We start from the raw sequence: 15,794 nt of genomic DNA on the forward strand, positions 1-15,794 counted from the left end.
ATCTAACCTACATGCAAGATTAGAGAGCAAAGGAAAAGGCTTTACAATTTTTGAGAGGTCATCCTGCTGACTCATACAGCAAATTGCCTAGTTATTTGTATATTTTGGAGAAGACTTATCCGGGGTCTGTAGTTAAATTGAAGAAGATAGACGATGATTGATTCTTATATGTATTTGTTGCGATTTGTACGTCAATCAGTGGTTGGGAATATTGTAGGCCAGTTGTAGTAGTTGGTGGGACCTTCTTAAAGTCAGCATATAGGGGAATAATGCTAACAGCTAGTACAATGGATGCAACATATATTAAAGTTTTATTGTAGAAATATTGTAGCTTGTATGTTTTTTGTAGTACTTGTAAATTTTCTGTAGATATATTTTAGAAAAGTTGTAGTTTGTATGTATATGTCTTCTTCTGCATTTTTCCTGCAGCCAATTAATTGATTTTTGCCACATAATGTAGGTACCATATTACCATTGGCATATGTTGTTGTTGATTCAGAAAATGACGCATCATGGAAGTAGTTTTTTGAGCAATTCAAATATGCATATGGTGAAAGACCAAATATGTGTGTTGTTTCGGATCGTAATGAGAGTATCTTGTCATCTATTGTTTATCCCAGCATGCCACATTATTCTTGCATGTGGCATATTTGGACAAATATACGGGCAAAGTTCAAGAAGGGACATCTAAAGTTAAGTGAATTGTACTTTGCCACGGCATGGTCATACACGCTTGATGAATTTAATGAAAGGATGTCAAAGATTGAAGAGATTGACCCCCCGTGTTAAAGCATACTTATACGATATTGGCTATCATAGATGGTCTCGAGTACACGCTACGGTGAACAGAACTTGGACTATGACATCAAACATTGCAGAGTCGTTGAATGCTGTAACAAAATATGCAAGAGAGTTGCCGATAGTAGAACTATTAGAGTATATAAGGACCCTTCTTAAACGTTGGACGAAGGAAAAGTTATTGAAAGCAAAGGGTACATTCACATACCTTGGGTTCAAATTCAACAAAGAGTTGGATGACAACAGAACATTGTCGCACAAGCTTGGAGTAAGATCTGATCATTTATTACATCAAATTAATTTATACAGGACAATGTAGATATTTTGAGTTAAACCGTATATGAATTGTTTTTTTGTTTGTAAAATAATCGTAGGTGAGGGCTTCAACAGACTACATCCATACAGTACTAGATGGTGTGAGTCGCTATATTGTTTGTCTTGAAAACAAGAGATGTAGTTGTGGGCAATTCCAGCTTGATGGACTTCCTTGTACACATGCTTTGGCTGCTTTAAGGCACATGGATGAGTCTTTTGAACAATATTGTTCTCCTTATTACACAAAGTAGAACCTCTTGCGTATTTATGAAATACCAATAAATCCCCTGCTTGATGAAAGCAAATGGAATGTGCCACAACATATATATGAAGAAGTAGTAAATCCACTTACAGGATGGAAAAGGCAGCCAGGAAGACCTCAAAAAGAAAGATACAAAACATATGATGAAATAAATTTAAAGAAGTACAAGGTTTTATGTGGCAACTGCGGAGGAGAAGGGGATAACAAAAGATCTTGCAAGAATTCCCCAAAAAGAAATAAAATTTTATGTAGTTAACAGAATATTTCATAATATTTTTGGTGAGTTTAGGATAACAGATTTTGATGTGTAATTGTTGAGGTTTTTTAAGATCATAATGTAGTTAGTTAGGATTTTTCTGTATTGAGATAATACTTTCATAGAGTGATTTGTTTATGAATGGTTTCTATATATATAATCTATCACTTTTTTACTATCTATAGCATCCTATACATTGTTGTTAATGCGTTTTTGCAATTTATCTACAATACAACTACAAAAAAAATTACATTAACTGGAATTAACAGGGTAACTACATTATAAATCAGTAGGAAAGGAGTTATATACTAAAATATTGTAGATCAAGTACTGTTTAAATTCAACAAATGAATATAAAAGCAACAAAAATATTGTTAAATTTTTCTACAAATTATTTACAAATTCAACTACAAAAAAACTACAATAGCTGGAGCTACCATAATAGCTAGATTATATTTCAGCTAGAAAGAAGTTATATGCTAAAAATAATGTAGATCAGGTACTTTTTACATTCAACAAATTGAATGTAAAAGCAACAAAATGTTTAGTCACTGATTTTTACACTTTATCTACAAAAAAACAACAAAATAACTACATATTTTTTGCGTTGACAGAATAACTGTATAAAAATTCAGTTGGAAAGGATTTATATGCTAAAATAATGAAGATTAAGTACTGTAAAGATTCAACAAGTGAATATAAAACCAACTGAATATTTCCATTTGAATTACTATACTGGATAAGAAAAAATAAAAAAACAAAGGCTACAATAATTGTATGCAAGTCAGCTACAATTAAAACACAATAATATTGTTCAAAAATTTGTCTACCATCTTTCTTCTAAACTAACATCAACTAAACAATTGTACTACATGTTCAATACAAAACATTACAACTACTTCTTCTTCCTCTGAACTCGTGTTTTCTCATTCAAATCTGGTGCACCTTTTCTTCTAGCCAATTTGCATGTCACCTTACTTTCACTAATTACCCCATGCTCCTACTTCTTTCTAGCATAGACCCAAAGTAGTGGTCCATAGCGTCTACGGTGTTGGTCAATATCAGAAAGGTCTTCTGCCGGAATTGATAACTTTCCAAGACTAACATACTCTGCAAAGGCAACAACAAATACACCACAATCGCTGCAAAGATTAAAAAAAAAGTCAAAATTTGCCGAACCATTAAAGAAAAAAAGGGTTAAATGTATAGAAAGAAAAAAGATTTTTGTTACAGTGATCCTTCTTTTTGTTGTGGTATCTCTCCGACGATCCACTGAATGTTAAGAGGGTCGGTAACAGCTTTCTCAATGTATGCCTTTGTATTCTTGAAGTTGATGTCTTTATATTTCCCATAAAAATCGGTGCATGACAAATACAAAGGGACAATAACAGAAAACTTGTCAACACAAGATTCAACAATTGGGTGATTGCGTGAAGAGACCGTGGAATCATACGCATAAAGTTGCATGTCTGCAATGTCAAAAACAACCAACACCCAGTGGAATATTTCTACAATGTTGACGGGCATGATGACATAATCAACTTCATCCCATGCAAAATTTGCGAGTAGTCTATACCCCAATATATATTCTGCTACAACGTCCTGGGGTTTGACAACAGAAAACTTTTTTTCTTGAGGAGAATTTTGGAACTTTTCATAAATTTGATCAATCCTAGTCTTGAACACACAATTGGTTGTAATAAACCTGGTCTTGTTGTGAGGGTCATACTTTCCTCTTTTCCTCAAGTAATACATTATAACATTAATGTGCTGCAACAAAAATAAATTGCATTTATTCTACAAGTTATATTCAAATATTCTACACAAAACTACAAAATAACTACAATTCATCTACAATCAGAATACAAAGCATCTACAATCAGAATACAAATTATCTACAAATTATCTACAAAAAAGCTACAAATCAAATACATTGAATAAAAGAACCACTCCTTCTTGTCAACCTTTTCCATTCCAAGATCTAACCATGGCTAAATTTGGTTGTCCTTTATAGAATACGGACCCTTCCTCATATATAAACAAATACAAATTAAAATAAAATTGTTGCATGAAGTGGATGTGTAAAAGATGAATACTGGAATAAAAGTGTCAAATTGTGAAAACTAACCTCTTTGAACCTGTGTCAATACCGCCACTTGTGGAATTGATCCAACAACTCATGATCTATATTTTGGCCAATAACACTAGTAAATAGGTGCTTGAGGTGAAATATTTGAGGTCCAACCGAGATGCTGCCACCAGAACTGTATAAAGGGAGAAATGGTGATCAGGCATGTATTCCCGGCTGCCTTGTTCTACCTTGATACACGGGTGTTGTTTCATCTTGTATAGGCTCGCCAAACTTAACCAACTGGGAGAAGTTATCAGGCAGGTCGAAATCATCAAGTGTAACCTCCTTCTTCTCACCTCCGGAGTCTTCTAAATCACCTACATTCACATAGTGTGCCTCTTCACCTACATTGTCATCTTCCTGATTCTGTTGTTCTATTTGAGCTGATACTGTCACTCCGTGAATTGGAGATTGTGCATGCACATCTTTCCTCTCTGTAACACCATGTATATCTAGCTTAATAGAATGGTAAAAATATTGAAACATAAAGAAAATATATCTGAATACAATTTCATACCTGCATTCTCTTCATCAACTGCCCCTTCAAAATGTGTATATAAATCAACACGTGCTGGATTATTTTCTTCACCAAGTGCACCTTCAACATGTTCTGTTTTTTCATTAAAATGTTAAATCATAATGGATAGTAGTGGCTTGACAGTTTAAGAAGATATGTAGGTGAGTTTAAGATCCAAATAAATCTATAGAGCTGTGCCAAATATGTTGTATTTATTTATATATATTTTGTATATATAATGTAGACAAATTGTAGTTATTATGTAGATAACTTGTAGATATTTTGTAGATATTCTGTAGATAATTGTAGATAAAGTGGAGTTATTTTGTAGATACCTATTTTATCGGTGCTGCCTGCACTGGTTCTCCGCTACTGAACTGAAATTGTTGATTGTTATTGTTTTTTGGTTGGCCAGTATTTTTGGTTGAACTCCCAGCAAACTGAAAGTTTTATATTAGTTAGGACATATATTTTAGAGGAGACATAAATAGTTTTGTTAATTTGAATAAAATTGAAATGTTACCTTTGCATCAACTTGATCATTTGGACTGTTTATCACCTGCAAAACAGTCTTGACTGACTCATTTATTAGCACTCGAAGGTTACCTAGTTCTTCAAAGACATCTTTCCTACATTTTCAAGCTTTTCATCGACCTACATAATAAAAAAAATACATAGTTAACTTCACAATATGTCTTAACATACATTAAAGAACAGATGCACTATTATGTATACATCACAATGTTGTTTAGGAATACATGTTACCTTGTCAAGACCTCTTTTTAACTTGCTTATTTTATGAAGAATAGACTCGTTGTCCTCTTTTCCAGTTGATTCTTTGGGTTCCAATGGAGGAGCATCAACTTTGGGATCCTCAGAAACATGTTCAACCTCTTCAATTATGTACTCAACTTTATCAGGCAAAGACATCACTGAAAACTCTTCAGGTGATTCATTTATGTTGGTGAACTGAATGAGGAAAAAAAAATTAGCTCGATTAAGGCAGAATATGTATACAATTGTAGATATTTTATAGGTAAATTGTATAATCATAAATAAAAACCATTTACCTTCATCCATTCAGGCTTGATCATTTTGTCTTCAATTGCAGCTAACTAAATCTGACCCTTACTAGCTGACCAGTTAAGTATGCGAGGGATTGAATTAGAAATCCTTGTAGCTATATCAGTGTTGACGGAGGAGCAACACTCATACAACCATACTTGCATGGCTAGTGGAAATCCTTAAATGAGATAAGAATGAACGAAACGATTTAGCTTGTGCCTAACTGATTCAAACAACTGTCTGTAAGACTGAATACCCCATGGAAATGTCTCGTACTGACCGGATTCCACCAAATAAAACCTAAAATGATCTACCAACCCAATATGTTCTCTCTCTGAAGGACAAATGAAGAATTCTATGAGATATAGAATACATAACTTTACTGCATCCTCATCATTTACCCAATTTTTGTTGGTTACAATCTGTTTTAGGTATGTCTTCTCCACTTTTACCTTGTTTGAAAAGTAACTGTTCATTATCTTACTGACATAATTCGGAGTGTAACCAAAGTATGTCACCTCGGTATGATATCTAAGACCAGTTATTAATGCGAACTCTCTCAATCCAAAATTTAACCTCTCACTTTTTAACTCAATTGAAAAATAGGAAGCATCAGATGAATTCAATTCATACTTCATAAGAAGATGGATAGCTTGATTTTGCATGCATAAATTGGGAAATGACAGTAAATAACCAAAGCATGTCTTCTTGAATAGCTTCAAACCATTTGGATCCAAAGGCTCTTTAACTTGGCTAGGAATGCTAGGGTCACATAATGTCTGAAATCTAAGAACCCTATAATCAACATTATGGGATGCAAAAAAATGTCCATGCTGCACAATCAATAAATATAATCTTACATTAACACAATGCTTAAAAAACATAGAAACATTTGCAATCTATATACAAAATAACTTCAAAAAATATACAAAATATCAACAATTTTAACACAGATAAACAAAGTTACAGTTAATCTTCAAAATGAAGACAAATAATCTCACATTAATGTAGTGCTTAAAAAACATAGATACATTTGCAATTTATATACAAAATTACTACAAAAAATCTACAAAGCAGAAACAACACAGATTATGTAGATTTTTAACAACTAAAACAAATGAAATAACTAGTGAAGAAATTACTAAATTATTACTTTCACCAATGACTGTTTTCGAACATTTTTGTGAGATTTAACACTAGGGGCTTTTTTGAATTTTTTTTCTTTTTTGGAGTTTTTGAACTGGGAGCCACCTTCGCTTTCTTTCCAAATTTACTGATAGGCACATCTTCTACAAAATCATCATCGAACACTATCTCTTTTCGTTTCCTTTCCGCTTGTTTGATTGGCCTCGAAGATTCTCCAACATCAAAATCATGTTTTTGTTTAGTTCTAGCTTCAGCCCTGATTTGATGTTGAGAAAGACTATGCTTCATATCTACAATTGTATGTGCAGATTTCTCTTGCTTTTTGGGTGAATGTGGTGATAATACACCCAAATCGAAAGAAGGTATGTCAGCTTCTCTAGCTTTTTTAGGGTTGTGCTTTGAAGGTTTGTTGTTCTTCATTTAGAAAATTTGAAGTTGAAGGTAAATGTGTGTATGAACTTTGAAGATTTGACTTCAATTTTGACTGATTGTAGAAGAAAAAACTTGAAATTTGACGTTAATGGTGGGGGTTACATATGTTTCTCTGGTTTTGGCAGAGAAAATAATGGGTTTGAAACATGGGTGTGGGGTGATACGTGGGTGATGGTGGGGGTTTGTGAGAGAGAAACGTGGGGAGGGGGGGAGGATTTGGAGGATTTGTGAGCACCTAATTTTTGACAATATTTAATTTTTGTCACTTCTTCTATGTAAATATTTTAGGAGTTTTAACCTATAATTTTTAGCTTTGTTACGCTTTTTAATATAGGGTAAAAATACAAAATTTTAAAAAGTGAATTATTACTATTATTATTATTTTATTTTATTTTTTTATTTTTAAAATAAAAAAAAACGAAAAATATTTATAAAAAAATTTAATTTTTTCGGGTGAGATATAAAAAATAAGAAAAAGGGAAGTGTGGAATAAAAAAAATAAAAGTAAAAGTGGGTGGAATTCTCATTTAAAAAGTAAAAGAAAGTGGAACATTAAAAGTAAAGTTTTGTGAAAATTTTAAAAAACTAAAAAGTAAAGAAAGTTGGAATTAAAAAATAAATATAAAGGTAGCTGAAAATTAAAAAAAATTAAAGTAAAAGAAAGTAGAATTTTTATAAGAAAAGCAAAAGAAAGTGGATTATTTTTTTAAGAAAAGTAAAATAAGTGGAATCCTCTTTTAAAAGTAAAAAAGGTGAGATTTTAAATAAGATAAAAGTAATTAAAGTTGGAATTTAAAAAATAAAAGTAAATAAAGGTGGGATTTTTTTATATAAAAAAGAAAAGCAAATTGTAAGTGGGATTTATTTTAATTAAAAAATAATAAAATATTTTAAAAAAATCTGAAAAAATTCGAAAATTTTGCTATAAATAGAAGAGAAAATTTGAGGAGAAAAAGGAGAGAAAAGAGAAGGTAGAATTGAGAGAAACAAATTTTTTCTTCTTCTACGCTACGACAATTTCTACTCGTGTTATTCTTTCTTCCTCTTTCTTTCGAAAATTTCCAACAATTCAACACTCCAAAACCCAACAAAAAATACTTCAAAACATCCCCTTTTACACTCCAAAGAGTGGTGTTAACAGTCGAGGTCGAGGATTCTGTTGGAGCTTTGTTCACCGACTTTGATGATCATCTTTGCTTATGCTTGTTCGGCGTTCGTCTGAGTTATTGTACATATTTTTGGAGACTCATTTAATTGAAAATCTTGCATTAAAAGGTTTATTTTTCCCTCTCTTTTTATCTTATTTTATGTGATTTTATTTATTTATCTTTAAACTTTATAAATAATAATGTAAATCAATCCTTAAATGTTATATGTTTAATCATGTTTCTGAAAATATAGTATTTAAACTTGCTAAAAGTTTGGAAGATTTGGACACTAATAAGTTTAGGCTTCAATTGTTGGGATGTAGGGTATTGGTATATGATAATTTATTTATTCAAATATCTAAAATCATACACTTTTTTCCACAAACAATTCCATAACTTTTGGCCTTACAATAATCTTAAATTAGTTTAGGAAAATACTTCAAGTGCGCTAGTTTATTTAGGTGCGCTTTAAATAATTAAATATCATGGCTATGTGTATAGTCTCTGTGGCATAATTGTGATATGTAACAAAATAAGTATTAGAACGCGTAACGTATTTCAAGATAACTTTTTTTCCATAATTTTAATCAAGCAATAAAGCAGACATAGGTAAAAGATGAGAACCAATAAAACACAAGTTATCCAAAAAATAGTATAAGCCAAATATAGTCAAGAAAGCGACCGTGCTAGAACCACGGGACTCGGGGAATGCCTTACACCTTCTCCCCGGTCAACAAAATTCCTTACTCGGACTTTGTTTTCGCAGATCAATAATAAAAGAGTCAAACTTTCCTTTGAATAGGGATCAAATAAAAGGTGACTTGGAACACCCAAAAATCAATTCCAAGTGGCGACTCTGAATAACAAAATAATCCGTATTTCAAATTTGTCACTTTAATTGGAAAAAACTCTTTAACCCACAATCCATAACACACATTATCTTTTGGAGGGGTAGAAAAGGGGTGTGACAACTCTGACGACTCTGCTGGGGACTTACATAAGAATTCAAGCTTGTACATGTTGACTTTTTTATTTGGCTTTATTAATTTTGTAAATATTGTGATTTATTTGTGCCTAATATGCTACCTGTTCGCTTTTTATCATTTTGTTATTGTTGAACTATACATATAAACTGTTTTCTCACGCACCCCCTCTGAGTCATTTTGAAATTAAAAATTGGGCATTTGCTTGACATAACCCGCTTTATTTGTGATAGCCGAGGTGTTCGTCACCCGGTGAAGGATTTTAGTCACACCCGTTTTAGGCAGGGAGCACCACCAGTTAAACTAGAAAGCAATGCTACCGGTACACTGACCCTCCTCAGCTCGAGTTGTCCGCTCGAGTAAGCCAGTCTAGATACCTGTCCACCAGGATTAAAACCTAAAAGAACAAACCTCATGCTGGATATCCCTATTAGGTTCGCTTTATGTGCATTTGACTTAGCGAAACTCGGCACAGGGGCCGGGTCGGTATAAGACAGATATCCTTTTTGAGACCATTATGTTCACTTTTGTGCTACTTATTACATCATTTGGAAGGCTTGCTTGCATTGTTGACCGGCTTTAGAAAATTAGTTGAGCGGATTTATTTTAAAAAAAAAACTTTCTCTTAGCACAAATAAACATTTCTTTACTAAGATTTTGTAGTAGTCTAGCGTGAGGTGTATAAATTAATTTTTCCTAAAAATCAAAAGAGAAAGTACCCAATTTTACGGAACTACGCGGGTCTGATTCTCATCGGATGTGAGATACGTAGGCAAACCTCATTGGTTCCGGCCCCCAATTTTCAAAGAAAAAAAATTCAAATAAATTTCCCTTTACTTCCTTCTTTAGAAAATATTTTTTTAGAGACCCCAATTTTAAAAAAAATCAAAAAAAAAATTCAAAAATATATTATTCTTTTTTCTTTTATAAGTCTTTCTTACACAAAAAAAAAATCAAAATCAGATTTTTTTTTCTTCAAAAATCACAAAAAAAATAAATAAATGAAAAAGAAAAAAAATCGAAAATTCCAAAAAAAAAAATTGTTGAATTCCAAAATATTTTTTTTTGGCTCCAGAAGTTTTTCTTTCAAAAACTGGAAAAAAAAAATTGAAATTCAAAAATATTTTATTTCTTCTTTAGAAGTGTTTATTTCAAAAAATTCCAAAAAAAAAAAGAAATTTTAAAATGAAAAAAAAACTTTTTTTTAATTCTTTCTTTCAACAATTCCAAAAACAAAATGAAAAAAAAAATCGAATTTCAAAAATAAAATCGCTCTTCTTTAGAAGTCTCACTTTCAACGATTCAATAAAAAAATTGAAATCTAAAAAAAAAATCTTTCTTCTTTTGAATCCTTTCTTTCTACCAAAAAGAAAAAAAATCAAAATTATTTTCCTTGTTAGGAGCTTTCGTGGAGTTATTTGTATATGAGTAAAAAATGAGAGTTAGTTTGTGTACTTTATTCCTGATTTTTTCCCGAACTACGCAAGATCTGATTCATGTGGCGTCATGATACGTAGGCAATCCCCATCGGATTCGATCATAGCTATAAAATAATTGAGTGAAAAATAAACTGAAAAAAAGAGAGAAAGGAAAATTTGAGTGAAAAAGAAAGAAAAGAGCGAAAAAAAGGTGCGACAAGAAATAAAGAGTGACAAACAAAAGAGAAAAAGAGAGTGTCAAAAATAAAAGAGTGGTAAAAATGAGATAAAAAATCAAGAGTGTTCCAAGAGAGGCAGAAATAAAAAAGAAAATAGGTATATACTGAAAGAGTTAGTTAAGGCCGGGATGAAACATGCAACCGTTCAAACATATGGTAGAAGCGTTTAACTGTTAGGTGCACTGCATCCCAACATGCGATTTCCTATATGTTAAATGTCTCAAACTAACAAGGTTGTGGTGTGAGCAAATTAGCCAGGTTCTGTTCAGGTGGTTGGTTTTGTTGTTATGCGGTGATGAACGTGCAACCTTGCATGCGGCCACAACATTATACACAAAACCGAGCTCTACCTCCCAGAAATACACATCCTTACCAAGCTCCATATAATCCCAAATCAAATATTCCCAGTACAATCCTCGCCTAAGAAAGCCTTTCAAAAGGAATTAGTTCACATCTATTGGTGAATCATACTCGGGTTTATTCCAAAAGCTAGTCAGGCGAGGTCTGCTGCAGCCGGTAGCCCCAAACCGGCCAAACCCCGAGTGCCCCTCGCACTGAGATGACGCTGGATGTGAATACCACTCTGGAGCAGTGAGACATAGTACAGAGGACTGTTGGACCCTCAAAAGGGCGGTTGGAGATTTGATTGAAGCTGAAAGAATTATTTTTCGGGATGAAGAAGCTCCTGATGTGATGAACAATCTATTGAATGCTCACAACATCGGGCCAATAGTCGGAATGATTTGTGAAGATGAGGAATTTGATTCGGCACTGAAGGCCATTGCAGCCATTGCCGAGACAGAAGAAAAGCCAAAAAATGGTTGTCAAGCATGAAAGTTCCCCATCAGACGGGAGTCTTAGTAGCCAGTCTTGCTATCATTTCTGCATCCGGATTATCTCAGGGTGTGATCCCAATGTTTTACCTTATTGTCTTACTTTCTGATGCAAACCATTCTATCTTCAAAAAATCAAAAAAAAAAAAAGAAAAAAAGAAAAAAAAAGAAAAATCAAAAATCAAATGAAATTAATATTTCATTGTCCAGGAATGTCTCTTTTCTTAATCTTGTCATTTTTCTTTCTTATTCTCTTTTTAGTTCTGTTAAATGCAGATTTCAATAACATGACATGCATGAGGAATTCACGCCCAGATCTTAAAAAGCTGTTTAATATCGAAATAATGCATCAAGAGGTGAAATATGATGAAGATGAGGTTGTTGAGGAAATAAAAAGAGAGTTGGAACAATTTGAAAATAAGCCTAAGCCCAACCTCAATGAAACTGAGCCAATTAATATCAGAAGTCTTGAAGAAATTAGAGAAATGAAGATAAGCATTCACACCGAACATAAAACCAGAGATGCCTTGATTCAACTTTTATTTGAATACAGAGATGTGTTTGCTTGGTCTTACGATGATATGCCGGGTTTAAGTGTCGATCTAGTGGTTCATGAGCTTCCTACGTATCATGATTTTCCATCAGTCCAACAAAAGCAACGAAAATTTAAAACAGATGTGAGTGACAAAATCAAAGAGGAAATAATGAAGAAACTGAACGTCAATATGATCAGAGCTGTCCGATACACCACCTGGGTGGCGAATGTTGTGCCTGTGCCGAAGAAGGATGGAAAGACCAGAGTCTGTGTTGACTACAGGGACCTGAATAAAGCAAGTCCAAAGGATAATTTTCCTTTGCCAAATATCCACATTCTTGTAGATAATTGCGCAAAGCATGAGATATAATCATTCGTGGATTGCTATGCTGGGTACCACCAAATTCTAATGGATGAAGATGATGCAGAAAAAACCGTTTTTACCACTCCATGGGGTACTTATTGTTACAGGGTCATGTCATTCGGTTTAAAGAATGCAAGGGCAACTTATATTAGGGCCATGACCACCATTTTTCACGACATGATGCATAAAGAGATTGAAGTATATGTCGATGATGTCATCATAAAATCAAAGACACAGGCTGATCACGTTTGCGATTTGAAAAAGTTCTTCGAACGGCTTCGATGGTATGACCTTAAGCTTAATCCAGCCAATTGTGCATTTGGGGTTCCGTCTGGGAAACTCCTCGGTTTTATAGTCAGCCGAAGAGGCATTGAACTGGATCCATCTAAGATAAAATCCATTCGAGATTTGCCACCTCCGAAGAACAAAAAGGAAGTCATGAGTTTACTTGGGAGGTTGAACTACATCAGTAGGTTCATTTCTCAGCTCACAACCATATGCGAGCCCATCTTTAAGTTGCTAAAAAAGGATGTCGCTATCAAGTGAACGGACGATTGCCAAAAAGCATTTGACATGATCAAAGATTATCTATCAAAACCCCCTGTACTGGTCCCACCTGAACTTGGTAGGCCTTTGTTTTTATATCTATCAGTGATGGATAATTCCTTTGGATGTGTTCTGGGGTAACATGATGCAACAGGCAAAAAGAAACAGGCAATCTACTATTTGAGCAAGAAGTTCACCAATTATGAGGTTAAGTACACCCTTTTAGAAAGGACATGTTGTGCCTTGACTTGGGTCGCTCAGAAGCTGAGACATTATCTTTTGGCCTACACTACTTACCTCATATCCAGAATGGATCCTTTGAAGTACATCTTCCAAAAGCCAATGCCCATTGGCAGGCTCGCAAAATGGCAAATCCTGCTCACAGAGTTCGACATCGTCTATGTCACTTGCACCGCGATGAAAGCACAGGCTTTGGCAGATCATTTGGTAGAGAATCCAGTTGATGATGAGTACAGGCCACTTAGCACATACTTCCCAGACAAAGAGGTCAACTCAATAGAGGAAGTAGTTTCAGACGATCACCCTGTATGGAAAATGTATTTTGATGGGCTGTCAACATCAAAGGAGTTGGGATCGGGGCAATCCCCATCTCACATATTGGACATCATTACCCTGTAATAGCCCGACTTTGGTTATTCTGTACCAATAATACGGCAGAATACGAAGCTTGTATTATGGATTTGAAAATGGTCATCGATCTGGATGCGCATGAACTATTGGTTATGGGAGATTCTGACTTGATTATCCGGCAATTCCAAGGTGAATGGGAGACTCGAGACATCAAGCTTATTCCGTACAGACAATGTGTGCAAGACTTGAGCAAAAGATTCAGATCCATCGAGTTCAGGTACATTCCCAGGTTTCACAACGAGCTAGCCGATGCCTTGGCCACTTTAGCCTCGATGCTCCCTTATCCAGGCAACACTCATGTTGACCCACTAGTAATCCAAGTTCGGAATCAACACGGTTACTGCAATACAATCGAGACGGAACCAGATGGTGAACCATGGTATCATGACATCAAACGATTCCTGAAAACAAGAGAATATCCAGAGCATGCCAAAGGAGATCAAAAAAAGAACTATAAGGCGGCTCTCCAATGGTTTCTTCCTGAATGGGGAAATTGTGTACAAGAGGACCCCAGATTTAAACTTGTTGAGATGTATAGATGCTACAGAAGCAAAGCGGATCATGAGTGAAGTGCATTCAGGGGTATGCGAACCTCACATGAATGGATATGTTTTGGCAAAGAAGATTCTGCGGGCAGGGTATTATTGGCTTACAATGGAGCGAGATTGCTTCAGATTTGTTCGCAAGTGTCACCAATGCCAGATTCATGGTGATCTGATTCACTCGCCTCCTTCGGAGTTGCATCCCATGTCCTCTCATTGGCCGTTCGTTGCTTGGGGAATGGATGTCATTGGGCCGACCGAGCCAAAGGCTTCAAATGGGCATAGATTCATTTTGGTTGCAATTGATTACTTCACCAAGTGGGTGGAGGTCATCACTTTCAAAGCAGTCACCAAGAAATCAGTGGTAGATTTCGTTCACTCCAACATCATTTGTCGCTTTGGTATCCCAAAGACCATGATCACTGACAATGCAGCCAATCTAAATAGTCATTTGATGAAGGAAGTATGCGAACAATTTAAAATCATGCATCGCCATTCTACCCCTTATCGTCCAAAAGCCAATGGAGCCGTTGAAGCAGCAAACAAGAACATCAAGAAGATTCTTCGAAAGATGATCCAAGGTTCCAGGAAATGGCATGAAAAGATGCCTTTTGCTCTTTTGGGATACCGTACGACTGTTCGCACATCTGTTGGTGCAACTCCGTATCTGCTTGTATATGGAACTGAAGCTGTAATACCCGCTGAAGTCGAAATTCCCTCTCTCCGAATTATTATGGAATCAGAGATTGAAGACACTGAGTGGGTCAAGACCCGATTAGAACAACTGATGTTGATCGATGAAAAACGGCTAGCAGCAGTGTGTTTTGGCCAGTTGTACCAGCAAAAAATGGCACACGCTTACAATAAGAAAGTGCGCCCAAGGCAGTTTGAGGTAGGCCAGCTGGTTCTGAAACGCGTTCTTCCACACCAAGTAGAAGCTAAAGGAAAGTTCGCCCCAAACTGGAAAGGACCCTACATCATCAAGAAAGTGTTACCAAAAGGGGCCTTGCACTTGGTAGATGAAGAAGGACGGGTACCAGACATGACTATTAATGCAGATGCAGTCAAAAGATATTATATCTGATATATACCCACTGTAGAATTTCATGCATTGATTTTCTCAGATTGAAGTGACAAAGGCTATCATTTGCTCGCTACTCCAAATAGGTGTCACCCTTTTGTTAAGCCTTTTGATCCGTATTTGTCTACCTGTGTACTTGAAAAGAAAAAAAGAGCAAAAAAGCCAAAAAAAATCCTTGCATTGAACTACGTGAGACCTGATTCCGAAAGGATACGTAGGCAGCCTTACCCTGGGTTCGGTCCCATCAGAACAAAAAACCCATATTCCTAGTACTCCAAAACTGGGGCAGAAGTTTGTTTTATTTCACGATTTTTCTGTAAAAAACGGTTTCCAAAAGTTGTAATTCGTTTCAAGGTTCATTTCGCCTTTTTACCTTTCAAGAGCTTCTGATCGATGTGTTTGAGAATGTTTGAAGTTCACATGCCAAGGGCGTTGGGTAACCTCCCTCATGCAGTATCTTAGTCAAAAAATAAAAAATAAAAAAATGAGAGAGTCTTATCAGTGAAAACCCGTACGGGCACTATAAGGCAAT

General features: G+C 34.9%; 1 protein-coding gene across 1 annotated transcript; it reads left to right on the plus strand.

The window, feature by feature from the left end:
* The first annotated feature begins 859 nt into the window (after nucleotides 1–859).
* LOC107821789 (uncharacterized) lies at nucleotides 860–1,364 on the plus strand. The gene is made up of 2 exons (XM_016648243.1): nucleotides 860–1,066; nucleotides 1,173–1,364. Exons 1-2 carry the CDS (start codon nucleotides 860–862, stop codon nucleotides 1,362–1,364), a joined length of 399 nt encoding a protein of 132 aa, XP_016503729.1.
* The last annotated feature ends 14,430 nt before the right edge of the window (nucleotides 1,365–15,794 follow it).

Source organism: Nicotiana tabacum, chromosome 6 (assembly GCF_000715075.1).
Source record: "Nicotiana tabacum cultivar K326 chromosome 6, ASM71507v2, whole genome shotgun sequence".
NCBI lineage: Eukaryota > Viridiplantae > Streptophyta > Magnoliopsida > Solanales > Solanaceae > Nicotiana > Nicotiana tabacum.

What these genes read in the sequence shown, in the direction of transcription:
- LOC107821789 (XM_016648243.1), top strand. Translation starts at nt 860, where the DNA reads ATGACATCAAACATTGCAGAGTCGTTGAATGCTGTAACAAAATATGCA. An exon ending in CATTGTCGCACAAGCTTGGA is followed by an intron (nt 1,067 to 1,172) that starts GTAAGATCTGAT and finishes AAATAATCGTAG; the next exon opens with GTGAGGGCTTCAACAGACTA.